Source organism: Xyrauchen texanus, chromosome 47 (assembly GCF_025860055.1).
Source record: "Xyrauchen texanus isolate HMW12.3.18 chromosome 47, RBS_HiC_50CHRs, whole genome shotgun sequence".
Classification (NCBI taxonomy): Eukaryota; Metazoa; Chordata; class Actinopteri; order Cypriniformes; family Catostomidae; genus Xyrauchen; species Xyrauchen texanus.
In genome coordinates, this window is record NC_068322.1 from 1312006 (window position 1) to 1326972 (window position 14967).

The following is a 14967-nucleotide window of genomic DNA, read 5'->3' on the forward strand; positions in this document are numbered from 1 at the left end:
AGTGTGTTTTTTGAGTGTGTTTGTTTGTGTGCGTGTGTGTGTGTGTTACAGCTGAACTTCTTCCGGTGCTGGTGTCCAGTACATCCGCTCGCCGACACGCCGCTGTTGAATGTGTTTCATGCGGATTGAGTGACTGAAGCGGGCGGATGATGATGATGGAGTAAACTTAACGGTAAGGTTCGGTAACGGACACGTTATCCACTCATTTACATTGTCGCATAATATTTTATTCATTCAGTTAAAACTTTCGCGTGAGTCTTTTTTGTGACAGCGCGCGAGCCGTCATAATCACATTCACAACAACACTACCTGCGAATAAGCCGATAACTTATTAAACTGCCTGTCTGTGCGACTCAACTCGACGCAAAAACTTCGGCAGTTGTGTCACGGTGGCGGTATAACGCGGGTTTGTCGTTATTTCGGCGAGTTTTCTCGGTCTGTCACGCCACGTTCACTCGGATTCGGGACGCGCGCGCGACACACTTGTCGGTTAGCAGCGCGTGCGCGCAGAGATCAAGTCTATTATTTTGTATTACGAAGATACAAATAGCGAATTAATTTGATGTTTGATCTGTCTGTCAGTGTTGTGGGTTGTTAGATATGGCACATGACTATTGGGCCTGTGTTACATCAGAAAATCCTTACATCACTTCATGTAGCACTGCATTTTTTGTCATGAAATTGTAATATTATAGTACTGTTTGGTTACCTTGATCACATGCCATGATATTTACATACTTCACTGTGGTCCATGTTCAAAAGCATGTTACCATGAGACCTTCTGGTACTTTTGCTTGGTGTACAAACAGTGTCAGAGATGCAGAATGCTGATTCAGCTGTTTGTTTTGGCCATTTATCTGTTGTATCAGTGGCTGTGTTCACACAATACAATGTGTTCAACTACACAATTGCTTAGCACTTATCTATTATAGATTATATTAGTTTTTAACCAATAATAAAACTGATTGATCTAACCTAGTACTACACCGTCTGATCACTGCTCTACAGTACCACCTCAGTACAGTTGTTGTTGTTGTTGTTGTTTTGTAATAACGTCCAACAGTTGTTTCATTGAGTTGTGTATTAACCCTGTTGTCATTTGTTGGGACTGTGTGAACTCACCCTAAGACTTGTGTTGACCTTTCAGCCCATCTAACGTCAGTGTGTTTGTCTGTCTCTCTCAGATGTGCGTGTCCTGTGCCGAGGTTTGGAATAAACGCATAGTGGACAGCAGCTAACACACGTATGGCCTGCGAGTCGGCGATACCTGCCATCATGGACGAGCAGGCCCTCATGGGACTGAACCCCAACGCTGATGCCCGCTACAGGCAGAGGGTAAGACACACAATACACAGGATCACAGGAAACGTACACGTTGATCCATTTAGCCGTTCTGTTAACATTTAGCATTGTTGATTTGAGTAATAACTGGGCCTGCATGGAAACTCATTTTTTTGCCCGATACATTCCAGCAAGTGTACATTAGCCTTAAACTGAAACTGATAAAAGTCCATTTCTAAGGTTAAAAAAATGGCAAATAAAGAGAGTTAAGTATAAGTACATTAGTGAGTAATATACCGTTATATGCACTGTGTGTTTGGTAGGCGCTGGTATATTTTGAGCAGTTGAAGGAGTCTCTGGATGGATGGGAGGTTTGTGCTGAAGCTCTGGCTAAAGGTGTTTACAGGTGAGATGCAGATGGATTTGAGTAACTGAGAAACATAATATAATAATTAGGGCTGTCAATCGATTAACATTTTTAATCAAATTAATTACATGGTGTCCTGATTAATTAATCGCATATACAAATATTTGCTGAGAAAGCCCCTCATATAACAATAAATCAATATATAATGATTAAAATTCTGGACCGAAACCGAAAATCCAGAATGCACTTGGCCGAAAGGTAAAAAAAAAAAAAAAAAAAGTACATTTCAGTTATTTAAAAAAAATATAATTGTATTAATATTATACTTTTTCAATAATTTCATGAATTTAATGAATCTGAATTGAAAAACTACAAACCGAACACTTTTATTGAAAGTAACTCAACAAAATTGGACAAAAAATATATTAAAACTATATTAAATATTATTCTTCATTCAGTTCTGTAAAAATCTAATTTTACAGATTTTATTAACAATTATCCAAATAATGTCAAGTTTTAGAAAACTATTATATGCAAAACAAGAGTCAAGAAATTAACTTAGCTAACATCTGTCAAAAAGTTTAAATATGCAACAGTAATTTTAATTGAAACAGAATGGCAGAGGGCCTCTATTCCACTGACCTATAACTATAATATATAATTATATATATAGATCAGTGCTCTATTCTGTGTATGTAAACGTATGCACACTTTAAGTGAACATTATTGTGCACAACAGCAGTAACTGAACTCAACCTCAACTGTAAACGACAGATGTATCCTCAAGTGAAGAACAAGTGTAATGTAATTGCTATACACATCATATTGGACCGCTTTCTATTTAAGTACAAGTGACAGGTTTCTCTTCAAGAACAGAAGTTGCTAAACTTTCTGACAGTCTCTCCTGTCTGAAAGCTCATCAAGAACATGAGATGCTGCACTGAACAGTCTCTCACTCTCTGTGCTGGTGCTTGGGCAGATAAATACCTGTGCGCAATCCGCGCAAGCAAAGGAAAGCGGTCTTTGCTTATGCGACCGTAGTCAAGGGGATTGTCCCTTCTGGCAATGGGTAGTTCAGCTCGATACATCTCAAGTTGTGTTTTAGCTGCTCTAGTTGTGGCACTGCTGTGGATCGGGGCACTTTCCTGAAGAATCTCTTGCTGTACTCTCTGTGTGTGTGTGTGTGTGTGTGTGTGTGTGTGTGTGTGTGTGTGTGTGTGTGTGTGTGTGTGTATATATATATATATATATATATATATATATATATCTTGAAAGTTCTGCTGAATAAACACTGCAGATCACAAATTTGATGTCCTTATCAGAAACTTTGAAGAATTTCCACACCGCTGACATGATCGGCCTTTGTTGGGTAGCGCCGTGATAAGAGCTAGATCGATCCAGAGTGAAATCTGAGCACTGAGGGGCGGGGCGAGGAGGTATATATTTTCGGCCTTTTTTCTCTTTCGGCCAAAAACTGAAAGTGCCATTTCCGAAAATGTTCGGCGGCCGAAATTTCGGTGCATCCCTAATAAATATATATATAAATAAAAAAATTATTCATTAATAAAAGTGGCTTTAGAATACAATGTATTGTTTACTACCATATTATTGATCTTAAGTCAATCATTGACACACAGTTCACAGTAATCCATTTCACAAGTGAATTTGTCAAACAGTTGGAGATTTATTATGAGGGCTTGTTTAAGGACCGATTCTTTGATTTTATTCGTGATTAAATATTTATGGGTAACTTCCAAATTTTGCACCATCTCAATCCAGCATCAGACATGCGTCTCGGGTGCGTTGCATCATAAAAATAAAATGTTTAGGTCACTGTGTCCAGCTAATATAGTTTAATACTCAATCTTTAAACACCTCTTGAGATCCCTTAGTTTGCATTTGCGCTCCAAGTGTTTTAAATGCAAGAACGTGTTGTTCACTGTATAAACTGTGTGTTGCTCATACAGCTGAAGTTTTACTTACTGCCCCCTGGAGTAAACAGGTGGTACTACAAGCTTGCATTTCACAGGACTCTTCCTTATTATGGGATGGGGGGGGGCATTGCGATTAAATGCGTAAAAATTTTTTATGCATTAATTCAGTGCGATTAATTTTTACAAAAAATAATCACACTGAATTAACGCATTAAATCGATAGCCCTAATAATAATATAACTGGCATAGCTGCTGCCCAATATGTGCCATACTGTTGAGGAATGCCCTGCTATTCTGTAGGAATGTTGAGTTGCTTGGCTGGGTGTGTTGAGTAATGTGTGTGTGTGTGTGTGTTTCAGTGACGATCATGTGAAGTTCTTCTGCTTTCAAGTCCTGGAACACCAGATCAAGTTCAGGTATTATTTAAGCTGTGCACCTCTTCACAAACACCCTCTGGAAATGAAAAAAAATCAATAACATCATAGGCTCTCTGTAATGTGACATTTCTAGATTAAACCGAATATTCAGCAGGGAATGTTTTGTGACTTTATTCATTCAGGAGCCTGCGGAGGGAAACATGTTAGCCTATGATGTTATTGATTATAAAGGATGTATCGATGTGGAATTTCTCAGCAGATAACTAAATAAAAACAGCTGCTTGTTGTTGATACAGTCACGTGACCGATTGATGATGAAAGCCTGTTGTGATGCTTGGATTTCAATGTGCTTTTTCAGTATATTAATATAAAACATTTGAACCCAGCGCAAGTTGTTTATATTCAACAAATACTCGTTTTAGAAGATCAGTAACAATATAATACGAAATGCCCGGAAATCTCCCAATTTGGGATGCCCAATTCACACTACTTAGTAGGTCCTCATGGTGGCGCGGTTACTCACCTCAATCTGGGTGGCGGAGGATGAATCTCAGTTGCCTCTGCGTCTGAGACTGTGCATCCGCGCAATATCACGTGACTCGTTGTGCATGACACCGTGCAGACTCACAGCATGTGGAGGCTCATGCTACTCTCCACAATCCACACACAACTCACCACACGCCCCATTGAGAGAACCACTAATCACCACCACGAGGAGGTTACCCCATGTGACTCTACCCTCCCTAGCAACCAGGCCAATTTGGTTGCTAAGGAGACCTCGCTGGAGTCACTCAGCACGCCCTGGATTTTAACCTGTGACTCCAGGTGTGATAGTCAGCGTTAATACTCACTGAGCTACCCAGAACCCCCATATGTATTATGGTTGCCCCCTGTCCCCCCTTCAAGAACTATACACTTACAGAGTGAGGAAAAAGGCTGGTAAAATCACTCTGGACCCCACTCACCCTGCCCACTACCTTTGAACTGTTGCCTTCTGGCCGGCACTTCAGAGCTCTGAACACCAGAACCGTCAGACACAGGAACAGTTCCACACAAGAAAGAAAGCCATACACATCTGGGATGAGTAAATTATGAGAGATGCTGAAGATGTTTAAATGCTGTTTGTGTTGTGTAGACATGGGTTGCTCACTGCAGCTCAACAGCAGCTGATCAGAGAGACTCTGATGAAATGGCTTCAGGCTCAGGTGAGAGCTGCTGGCATTAAAGTGATATTTACATGTTTTTAATTGACAAGTAAACCAACCGTGTGCAAGTTTAATTCTCTCAAGAGATGTAATTATGTATGTGTGTTTGTGCAGTTAATGAACGTGCAGCCCGAGAAGCCGTTCATCAGGAATAAAGCCGCACATGTTTTGGCCCTGATGTTTGTAACAGAGTATCTGACGCTCTGGCCCAAATTCTTCTTTGATATTCTCGCTCTGGTGGGGCTGAATCCAAACGGTGTTGACGTATACCTCAGGACGCTGATGGCCATCGATGCCGAGGTGGTTGACAGAGACATCCTGCACAGCCTTGAGGTACAACCAGTGGTCTTTACACCTTCTGAACTCTCCGTCTAATAAATTTGGACTAGAGGTTGACCGATAGTGGATTTTGCCGATACCAAGAACTAAGGTGGCGGGAAAGGTTGATAACTTCCTTTCTCATATGACGGGCACAGACAAAGAGTCCTAAATTAATAAAACCTCAGATGCAATTTATTGTTCAATCAAAATCCCATTTGGTGCATAACGCAGGACTTTCAAGTGTAAACAAGCCCAAAACACACCTTTAATTCTGTGGGTTTCATATTGAAATGATGAAAAAACCCATCTGCAAATATCGTCATCGGTTTTTGCCAATAATGATAGTTCCAAAAAGCAACTATCGGCATGATTAATCGGTAAAACCGCGATATCGGCCTACCTCTAATATTGCTGCTTTTATGTGGGTCTTTGGTGTGTCATTTTTATGGTAAATGGTGTGGATTTATATAGAGCCTTTTAACCTTAGTGGCATTCAAATCACTTTACACTGCGTCTCATTCACACACTCATAAACCAATGGTGGCAGAGCTGCTATGCAAGGTGCTAGCCTGCCATCGGGACCAACTTGGGGTTCAGTGTCTTGCCCCCAAGGACACTTCGGCATGTGGAGCCGTGTGGGCCACCTGAGCCACAGCCGCCGATATTTATGATCACTATAAACTCAGTAAAATGCTTTGTTCTTCTTAAGAAAGGTGAGTAAATGATGATGCAACTTAGATCTTTGGTGGTGCTATTCCTTTAAATGTCTCTATTAGGGGTGGAAATGGCCACAGACCTCCTGATTCGATATTAAATATGTATTGTGATTGTTAAAGTCTTGCAATTTGGTTGTTACTAAAGAACAGTTGTGTCGCACATGACATTTGATTTACACTTTAATGAAGAATTGTAGGTAAAAGGTATGAATGTGCAAACCTAGTAATTTTCCTAATCGACTAGTCGCTGCGTTGTGTGAGCCAAGTCAGACTTCCGACTTATGGTGCGTTCACATACAACTCAAAGAATATTTACGACTTGCATTGCTCCCGCGAGTTTGACCGCTGAATTATGAATGTGTGTTTATACTCGCGTTTGAGCGAGTAACGCAAACCCGCGAGTATTCCCACTTCTCTTCCGGAAAAGGACAGGAGGCGGGGCTTCTACGACTTGGTTCATAGTAAAGGACGACCAATAGCTGGAATCAAGTAGTCGCGCATATTTTCAGAACTTACCAGAAACTTCCTCGCTCACTTTCCTCCAAGCGATGTGTTTTTTTTCGTCCGGTCTCTGTACATGTATGACGTTGTGTCACAATTCCGGGTGTCCACACACTGCTACAACAATTGTGTCATCCATTTTTCCAGATTTCTTCTGCTACTACGTCAGTGACATCCAGACAATCTCAATGCTGATAGACTTTCAAAACAACGCGTCATGTGAATTTCTCGCTCGAGTTGAAAAATGAACGCAAATGAAGCGATTTCGCATGTTCGAGTCGCGTCGTTCGTGTCTATTTGCATTGACTTTGTATGTAATCGCACCGCACGAAACGCTCACTTCGTGTTGTATGTGAACACACCATTAGAGAAACTGATGTGGAAGGAATCAACATTGATGTCGCAAACATACACGTATTAATTAGTCAATAGTTTCTCACAATAATAAAACATATATATAGCAAATATTTGCGGTGACAGGTGTTCAGTGCAATTTGTGTTATGCTCTGTGTTTTTTCATCCCCCTTTTCTCCCAATTTGGAATTCCCAATTCCAACTACTTAGTAGGTCCTCATGGTGGCGTGGTTACTCAACTCAATCTGGGGTGGTGGAGGACGAGTCTCTGTTCCGTCAATCCGTGCGTCTGCTTCCGAGACCGTCAATCCGTGCGTCTTATCACGTGACTCGTTGTGCATGACACCGCGGAGGCTCATGCTACTCTCCACGATCCACACATAACTCGCCACATGCCCCATTGAGAGCGAGAACCACTAATCACCACCATGAGGAGGTTACCCCATGTGACTCTACCCTCTCTAGCAACCGGGCCAATTTGGTTGCTAAGGAGACCTGGCTGGAGTCAATCAGCACGCCCTGGATTCAAACTCGCGACTCCAGGTTTGATAGTCAGCGTCAATACTCGCTGAGCGACCCAGACCCTCCCTAGCAACCGGGCCAATTTGGTTGCTAAGGAGACCTGGCTGGAGTCACTCAGCACGCCCTGGACTCAAACTCGCTACTCCAGGTGTGATAGTCAGCGTCAATACTCGCCGAGATACCCAGACCCCCATTTAGGCTCTCTTTTAATAATCATACACCTGCAGAACAAAGGCAAGCATTGCAACGTTATCTTACGTGGTTGCCAGGAGACGTCTCCATTGACAACGAATACCTACAATGCTAACGGGAGCGTTGCCGATTTGCTTGCTTGTATGTCATCCTTCGAGCATCTGGCAATGGAATGCCTTCATCTCTGGAGGATACTCTTGAGATATCAAGGTGTAATATCTCCCATACGACTTTGAATGGAACGCAGCTTTAGTCAGACTAGTTTCATAGGGATACATAGACACAAGGCAGCCCTGTGGATATTTAACAAATAAAAAGGCTACATAACTATAACCTTTTATCGCACGAAACGAGTTAAGACTCCAATATAGAGCGGCACAAAATGGCTATCATTGTATTAGCATAGTAATTTGCGAATTACACCGCTAGCATTTTCTTATGAAATTAAAAATCGTTTCTCTCAGGAATCGTGTTTCGTAACAGAATAAATTTTTCCCACACCTAGTTTCTATCTCTTCTACTGCAGGAGACTCGCAGAAACACACTGATTAAAGACGCCATGCGTGAGCAGTGCATCCCGGCGCTGGTCGAGTCCTGGTTCCAGATTCTGCAGACGTATCAGCACACACACAGCGAGCTGACCTGTCAGTGTCTGGAGGTGGTGGGAGCGTACGTGTCCTGGATCGACCTCAATCTCATCGCCAATGACGGGTGGGATCTCGTAATATTAACCGTTTACATGTATACAAGTGTAGAACACTCTTATGAGATGTTTGTAAAGTGGTGTGTGCAACATAGCAATGCATATAAAACTCAGATGTTTAGAGTTCAGATGCATGATGGTTGGGTATCTGACACACTGCCACCAAACGATTCACTCAGATCACTTCATTCCTTGAGCAGGAGAACGGCCAATGCAAACAGATCAGTGTCTCGGCTGACTCCATTGACCTTTTGTTTATATGACAACTGTGTGTGTTTGTGTAGGTTTGTGAATGTGTTGCTCAGTCACATGTCTATGGAGGAGCTGAGGGAGGAGGCGTGTGATTGCCTGTTTGAGATCGTCAATAAGGGAATGGACCCCGTGGATAAAACCAAACTGGTGCAGTCTTTGTGTCAGGTGCTTCAATCTGCAGGATTCTTCAATGTTGAGCAGGTGTGTGAATGTTTGCAGCAGCTCATTTGCATTTAAAGAGACACACGCGAAAACGGCGTGTTTTTGATTCAACCCAAAAAGAGGCATTTATAACAAATTATCTGTTGGGTATTATGAGCTGAAACTTCACAGACACATTCTGGGGACACCTGTAACTTATGGGGCTTTTCCACTGCATGGTACCACTTGAGTCTGTTCGCTTTTTGGGGGTTTTCCACTGTGGATTGTACCTGGTACTTTTTTAGTACCACCTCGAGCTTCCAAGCCAGCCGAGCCGATACTAAATGTGACATCAAAACCCTGCAGATCACTGATTGGTCAGAGAGAATCGTCACTACTGGCAACACTGGATTTGTGACATCGACCCGCTAGTTTTAAAGTTAGCAACGGCGATAGCAGTATCATTTGTTCACGCGAGTTTCGAATTGTAATTAGGCTGTGCGCAAAACCACGCCAGACGTTCCTCTTGTTAGCATCGAAGGACACCAAGTCTTTCAGGAAGTGTCTCGGCTGTTGGTCGCACACGGCTACCGCCGGACCTACCAACAGTGTAGGGAAAAGATGAATAAACTTAAAAGTGACGACAGAACCATCAAGGAAAAGTGGAAGTAGTTCAATCAAATTGACGCTATCTAAACCGGCGAGCAATGGGAGGGAGAGTGCGCTGGATTCGGTCACGGCGTTATTGGAGTCCACGATGGAGGATGGTACGTTTGTTAAGCTAACTCCATACTCTGCTTGAAAGCTTCACTTTATTTAGTTGAGCAGCTACTGGAAACTTCTAAAACAACCAGACCAACTGAACTGTTACACTTGTGTAAAATCTCCATCAACACCTGCAGTACAATGAGCTAGTCGCTAACAGCTAGCGGTCGTGTTATTGTTTTGTGGCGTGTTTAAGATGATGTCACGGCAGTAGGCGCGGCGCAACTATGACGATCAGCTTATGAGTCGATGACAAATTCGTGTTATGAATGGATATTTATTTTGGTAGGTGTTTGTTTATATTACACAGAAAAATTATAAACAATTTTTTTCATATCTGCATTTTTATGCAATAAACATGAAAACACGTAAAAAAAAACTGATGGTTGAAATTTGGTCGATACATCGGTGCATCCCTACAGATAATATTTAATAATTTCTTTTGGCTTAAGTACACTAACAATATCAAATATAATTATTTAAATTGTCTACAGTATCACACGTCTTAAGTTGTTCTTAACTTTATGCACAGAAATGTACAGCAACCTTTATATGTTTTTAGCGGCGTTCACACTGCCAGCTGCATTGTCGCTACATGTCGCTAGTGGCGGGCGTTTAGGACGCACGCTAGTGGTGTGTATAGAGAGTCTAAACAGCACTGTTTCTTTACAATTAATATTATTATTATTATTAATATTATTATTAAAATATTAGGATCACGTGAGCTCTACCATCTTCTCTTGTATTGGCTGTCGCTCCCTAAAGTCGCTCTTCATTTGAATAAAGTTAAACATTTCTCAACTTTGTTGCATCGCTGGACACGCCCACATCCGGTCGCCAACGGTCCCGTCGCGTGTGTTGCCGGAAGTCGGCAGCTCTCGTTGAAAATTAGTGAGATGAGGTCGTTTTGTCACAACAAGCACCATATACTCTACTAGACCACTCACTTTTCTTGTGTGTGTGCGCGCGCGTGTGTGTGTGTGTGTCATGTCTCTCAGGAGGAGGATGTGGATTTCCTGGCTAAGTTCTCTCGGCTGGTTAATGGGATGGGTCAGTCGTTGGTGCTGAGCTGGACCAAACTCAGTAAAACGGTGGATGTGAAGGTTACCGAGGAAACACTGCGCGCTCTGGAGGCGAAAGTCCCCCTCATGCTACAGCTGCTAATTCATGAGGATGACGATATATCAGCAAACATAGTGGGCTTCTGTTACGACTACCTGCACGTGCTCAAACAGGTACACAAACACGAGAAGTACACACTTCAGTCTGACACTCTGAGATCAACTAAAATGACTTTGTTTTTTTTTTCAGCTGCCAGCTCTCACTGACCAGCAGAAGAGTAATGTGGAGGTACAGCAGCATCTCTGGCTCATTAAATGTCATTGGGATATCTAGTTGTTGTTTGTGATTGTTGTTGTCTTGGTAACAGGCGATCATGCTCGCTGTGATGAACAAGCTCAAGTATGATGACGAGTATAACTTTGAGAACGAGGTCAGTTTGAAAGGCATTTGCTGCATGAAGTTAGAATAGTGTGAAATAAAGAGGAAACAACCGTGTAAACGCAGTTAACAAGCATTCATTGTTTTTAATCTCAGGGTGAAGATGAGGCCATGTTTGTTGAATACAGGAAGCAGTTAAAGATGTTGTTGGACCGATTGGCTCAAGTTTCTCCTGAGCTTTTACTGGAGTCTGTGCACAGAGTCTTCAACAGCACTATGCAGTATGATATGAAACTACACAACACACACACATTATCCCAGAACATTGTCATCGAGCTTGATGGCGTATATCTTCGTAAACCCCAAAATGTGATGAGTCCCGTGAAACATGGCGGCACCCATGGTTGATTAACGTAGTGTCCTCCGAAGCAGAAACTTCAGGAAGGTCGGCTAGATGCCAGAGGTTAAATGTTAAAAAACCTAACACTTCATTTTATGCATGTGTGTGAGAGCACGTGAGCGTGTGTGAATGCGTGCGAGAGCGCGTGTGTGTGCCAAGTGTGCCGCACAAGCCCTCAAAAGTGAAGCCAAAACGTCTCGATCGCCCCCCGGTGACTGGTCCTAGTATAGGTCATAAATCCCGCCTCCCCATGTTATTCAACAGGACCAACTAAACAATTAAATTACACTTCACATATCTTTTTTCCAAAGATAGTTTCTGTCACTTACTGTCGTTTCTATCACGTTGATGTCATTTCAAGTGTTTGTTTTCAAAATAAGTTTGTTTTTAGTTATTTGATGCTATAAAAACGCTGCTGTGACATCATGATTGACAGCTGTGATTGACAGGTTCTCTGAGTGAAGTAGTCACTGAAGCACCAACAGACTTTTTTTCGGGATCTTCGGAGGACTGAGGAGATTGGAGCTTTAAATTGAATATCTAAATTTCTATAATTAATTATTTCACAGCGTCAAAAGGGGCGTGTGCTTGCGATTGATTCAGCGAGAGTGAGGGCGGGGCCTTGATTTCGTGGCTTTACTTCCTGCTCACTACTGCGCAGGTCTGGTCCCGAAATCGCAACTGCGCAGACTCAAGTCCCAAGATGTCAGCGCCATATCGGGACACTGGCGGCTTCAGTTCTCACCAATGGAAAAGAGCGAAGGGGCGTCGTCCATCTTTTTTTACATTCTATGGTGCGTGTGAGAGCGTGCGCGTGCAGAGCTCTGAAACGTGCAGCACATACAGACTATATATTTATTTTAATTAAAGCTTTTTGGGGTTTAATTATCACATTGGGACATGTAGCAAACTGCTTGTCATGAGGGAAGACTACACACAGAAATGTCAAAATAAAAGCTCAATTTAAATGGATGCATAAAATGGGGAAAAAGATGCAATTCAATAATAATACTGAAGTGATGTTCTGTTGTGCAGCACCTCATTTGACAAGATTGTGCATAAAATCACTAAAAATAATTATATTTTTATTTGATTAATGTTTTAAGTCATTTGATTACACCATTTTGATGATTAACTGTTGAATATGGAATTGAACAAAAATAACTACAATTTTAATGATCTCTTGTTTTTGCTTAAATATTACAACCGTGTGAACCTTGAAGGTGGAAATACTGAATGGTTAATATAAATGTATTTCTGTGCAGGAACTGGCAGACGGTGCAGTTCATGGAGGTGGAGATGGCCATCCGGCTGCTGTATATGTTGGGTGAAGCTCTGCCAGCGTCTCACGGGGCTCATTTCTCTGGAGACGTGACTAAAGCCAGCACACTGCAGGCCATGATGAGATCGGTGAGACCGGCATTCACTGACTCATTCGTTCAGACACCATAACAGCTGTGTGATATTGTGTGTTTGTGTGTAGCTCATCTCCTGCGGCGTGAGCGAATATCAGCATTCCTCCGTCACTCTGGAGTTCTTCGAAACCGTCGTCCGTTACGATAAATTCTTCCTCGTGGAGCCGCAGCACATTCCCAATGTCTTAGTGAGTGTTGATCTGACACTAATTACACTGTTGTCCTCCAGCACTCCTGCTCATTTTTGTGTGTCCTCTGGGTATTTGGTTAGTGTAGAAGTTCTCAAGAGTGTTTGTGTGTGTGCTTTCTGCTCAGATGGCGTTTTTGGATCATCGTGGTCTGAGACACAGCAGTCCAAAGGTGCGCAGTCGAGTGGCTTACCTGTTCTCACGCTACATCAAAACCTTGCAGTGAGTCATCCTGTACAACAACACACAAACACACAATTAACCGAAACAATGACACATACACATCCTGACAGTTCAGATGAATAATTATCCGTATCATCCACATGTTCGCTTGTTTGTTTCTCGGTGCAGTAAACAGATGAATGCATTCATCGAGGACATACTGAGCAGAATACAGGACCTGTTGGAGCTTGCGCCCCCCGTAACTGCACACTGCACTGTTTATCCTTAAAACGATTTACATTGTAGTTTTGCTGTCTCCTGAGTGATCAATCCGTTGTCTCTCTCTCTCTCTCTCCAGGAGAACGGGTTTCCAGCGCTGTTGAGCAGTGACGATCAGCTGTTCATGTTTGAGACGGCCGGCATGCTGATCGTGAACGGAGAGTCTCCGGCCGAGCGTAAACAGGCTCTGATGCGCAGTCTCCTCACACCGCTGATGGAGGCGTTCCGCATGCTGCTCGCAAAACTGCCACAGGAAGCCAATGAAGCGAGACAGACGGTGCTGGCCGACTGTCTGAGTCACGCTGTGGGCTTTGCCAGGTAAACAAACAAACACACACACACACAGAGTTAGCATTGATATTTTTCAGCCTTTTTTCAGCAAAGTAATGTCCAGCATCATCCAATCACTGCCAAACATGTTAAAATAAAATGATACATTATACATCGTCCCATGTCTGTCAAACATGTTGAGTGATCCAAACATCATCTGCAGCCTGAAATTGAACTTCTGATCAGATTTTACGTGTGAACGCACTTAACTGCATAGAGCTATAAGATGCTCCCTGTTTAGTGCCTGACTTAACCTCCAGTGTGCTGTCTGTCTGCACTGGTCTCAGAACAGTTATAGAGAGCTATAGGATGCTCCCTTGCTCCCTATGTAGTGAATGACTTAACCTCCAGTGTGCTGTCTGTCTGCACTGGTCTCAGAACAGTTATAGAGAGCTATAGGATGCTCCCTTGCTCCCTATGTAGTGAATGACTTAACCTCCAGTGTGCTGTCTGTCTGCACTGGTCTCAGAACAGTTATAGGAGAGCTATAGGATGCTCCCTTGCTCCCTATTTAGTGCATGACTTAACCTCCAGTGTGCTGTCTGTCTGCACTGGTCTCAGAACAGTTATAGGAGAGCTATAGGATGCTCCCTTGCTCCCTATTTAGTGCATGACTTAACCTCCAGTGTGCTGTCTGTCTGCACTGGTCTCAGAACAGTTATAGGATGCGCCCTTGCTCCCTATTTAGTGCATGACTTAACCTCCAGTGTGCTGTCTGTCTGCACTGGTCTCAAAACAGTTATAGGAGAGCTATAGGATGCTCCTTGCTCCCTATTTAGTGCATGACTTAACCTCCAGTGTGCTGTCTGTCTGCACTGGTCTCAAAACAGTTATAGGAGAGCTATAGGATGCTCCTTGCTCCTATTTAGTGCATGACTTAACCTCCAGTGTGCTGTCTGTCTGCACTGGTCTCAGAACAGTTATAGGAGAGCTATAGGATGCTCCTTGCTCCCTATTTAGTGCATGACTTAACCTCCAGTGTGCTGTCTGTCTGCACTGGTCTCAGAACAGTTATAGAGAGCTATAGGATGCTCCTTGCTCCCTATTTAGTGCATGACTTAACCTCCAGTGTGCTGTCTGTCTGCACTGGTCTCAGAACAGTTATAGGAGAGCTATAGGATG

The 14967-nt window shown here is 42.8% G+C and overlaps 1 protein-coding gene across 2 annotated transcripts in view; it reads left to right on the plus strand.

Annotated features, from left to right (window-relative positions):
• The window catches only part of xpot (exportin, tRNA (nuclear export receptor for tRNAs)), a 25063-nt gene continuing 10096 nt past the window's right edge, over positions 1 to 14967 (plus strand). The window contains exons 1-17 of one of the 2 annotated variants that reach the window (XM_052120714.1): positions 1 to 172; positions 1185 to 1335; positions 1605 to 1687; positions 3942 to 3998; positions 5095 to 5164; positions 5279 to 5497; positions 8297 to 8481; positions 8758 to 8926; positions 10630 to 10866; positions 10943 to 10981; positions 11061 to 11123; positions 11228 to 11352; positions 12737 to 12881; positions 12955 to 13074; positions 13202 to 13296; positions 13426 to 13495; positions 13595 to 13833. In XM_052120714.1, coding sequence (XP_051976674.1) covers positions 1246 to 1335; positions 1605 to 1687; positions 3942 to 3998; positions 5095 to 5164; positions 5279 to 5497; positions 8297 to 8481; positions 8758 to 8926; positions 10630 to 10866; positions 10943 to 10981; positions 11061 to 11123; positions 11228 to 11352; positions 12737 to 12881; positions 12955 to 13074; positions 13202 to 13296; positions 13426 to 13495; positions 13595 to 13833 — 2006 coding nt within the window. In that variant the 5' untranslated portion in view covers positions 1 to 172; positions 1185 to 1245. The remainder of the gene's footprint in view (positions 173 to 1184; positions 1336 to 1604; positions 1688 to 3941; positions 3999 to 5094; positions 5165 to 5278; positions 5498 to 8296; positions 8482 to 8757; positions 8927 to 10629; positions 10867 to 10942; positions 10982 to 11060; positions 11124 to 11227; positions 11353 to 12736; positions 12882 to 12954; positions 13075 to 13201; positions 13297 to 13425; positions 13496 to 13594; positions 13834 to 14967) is intronic. The other variant, XM_052120715.1, reaches the window with a different exon arrangement.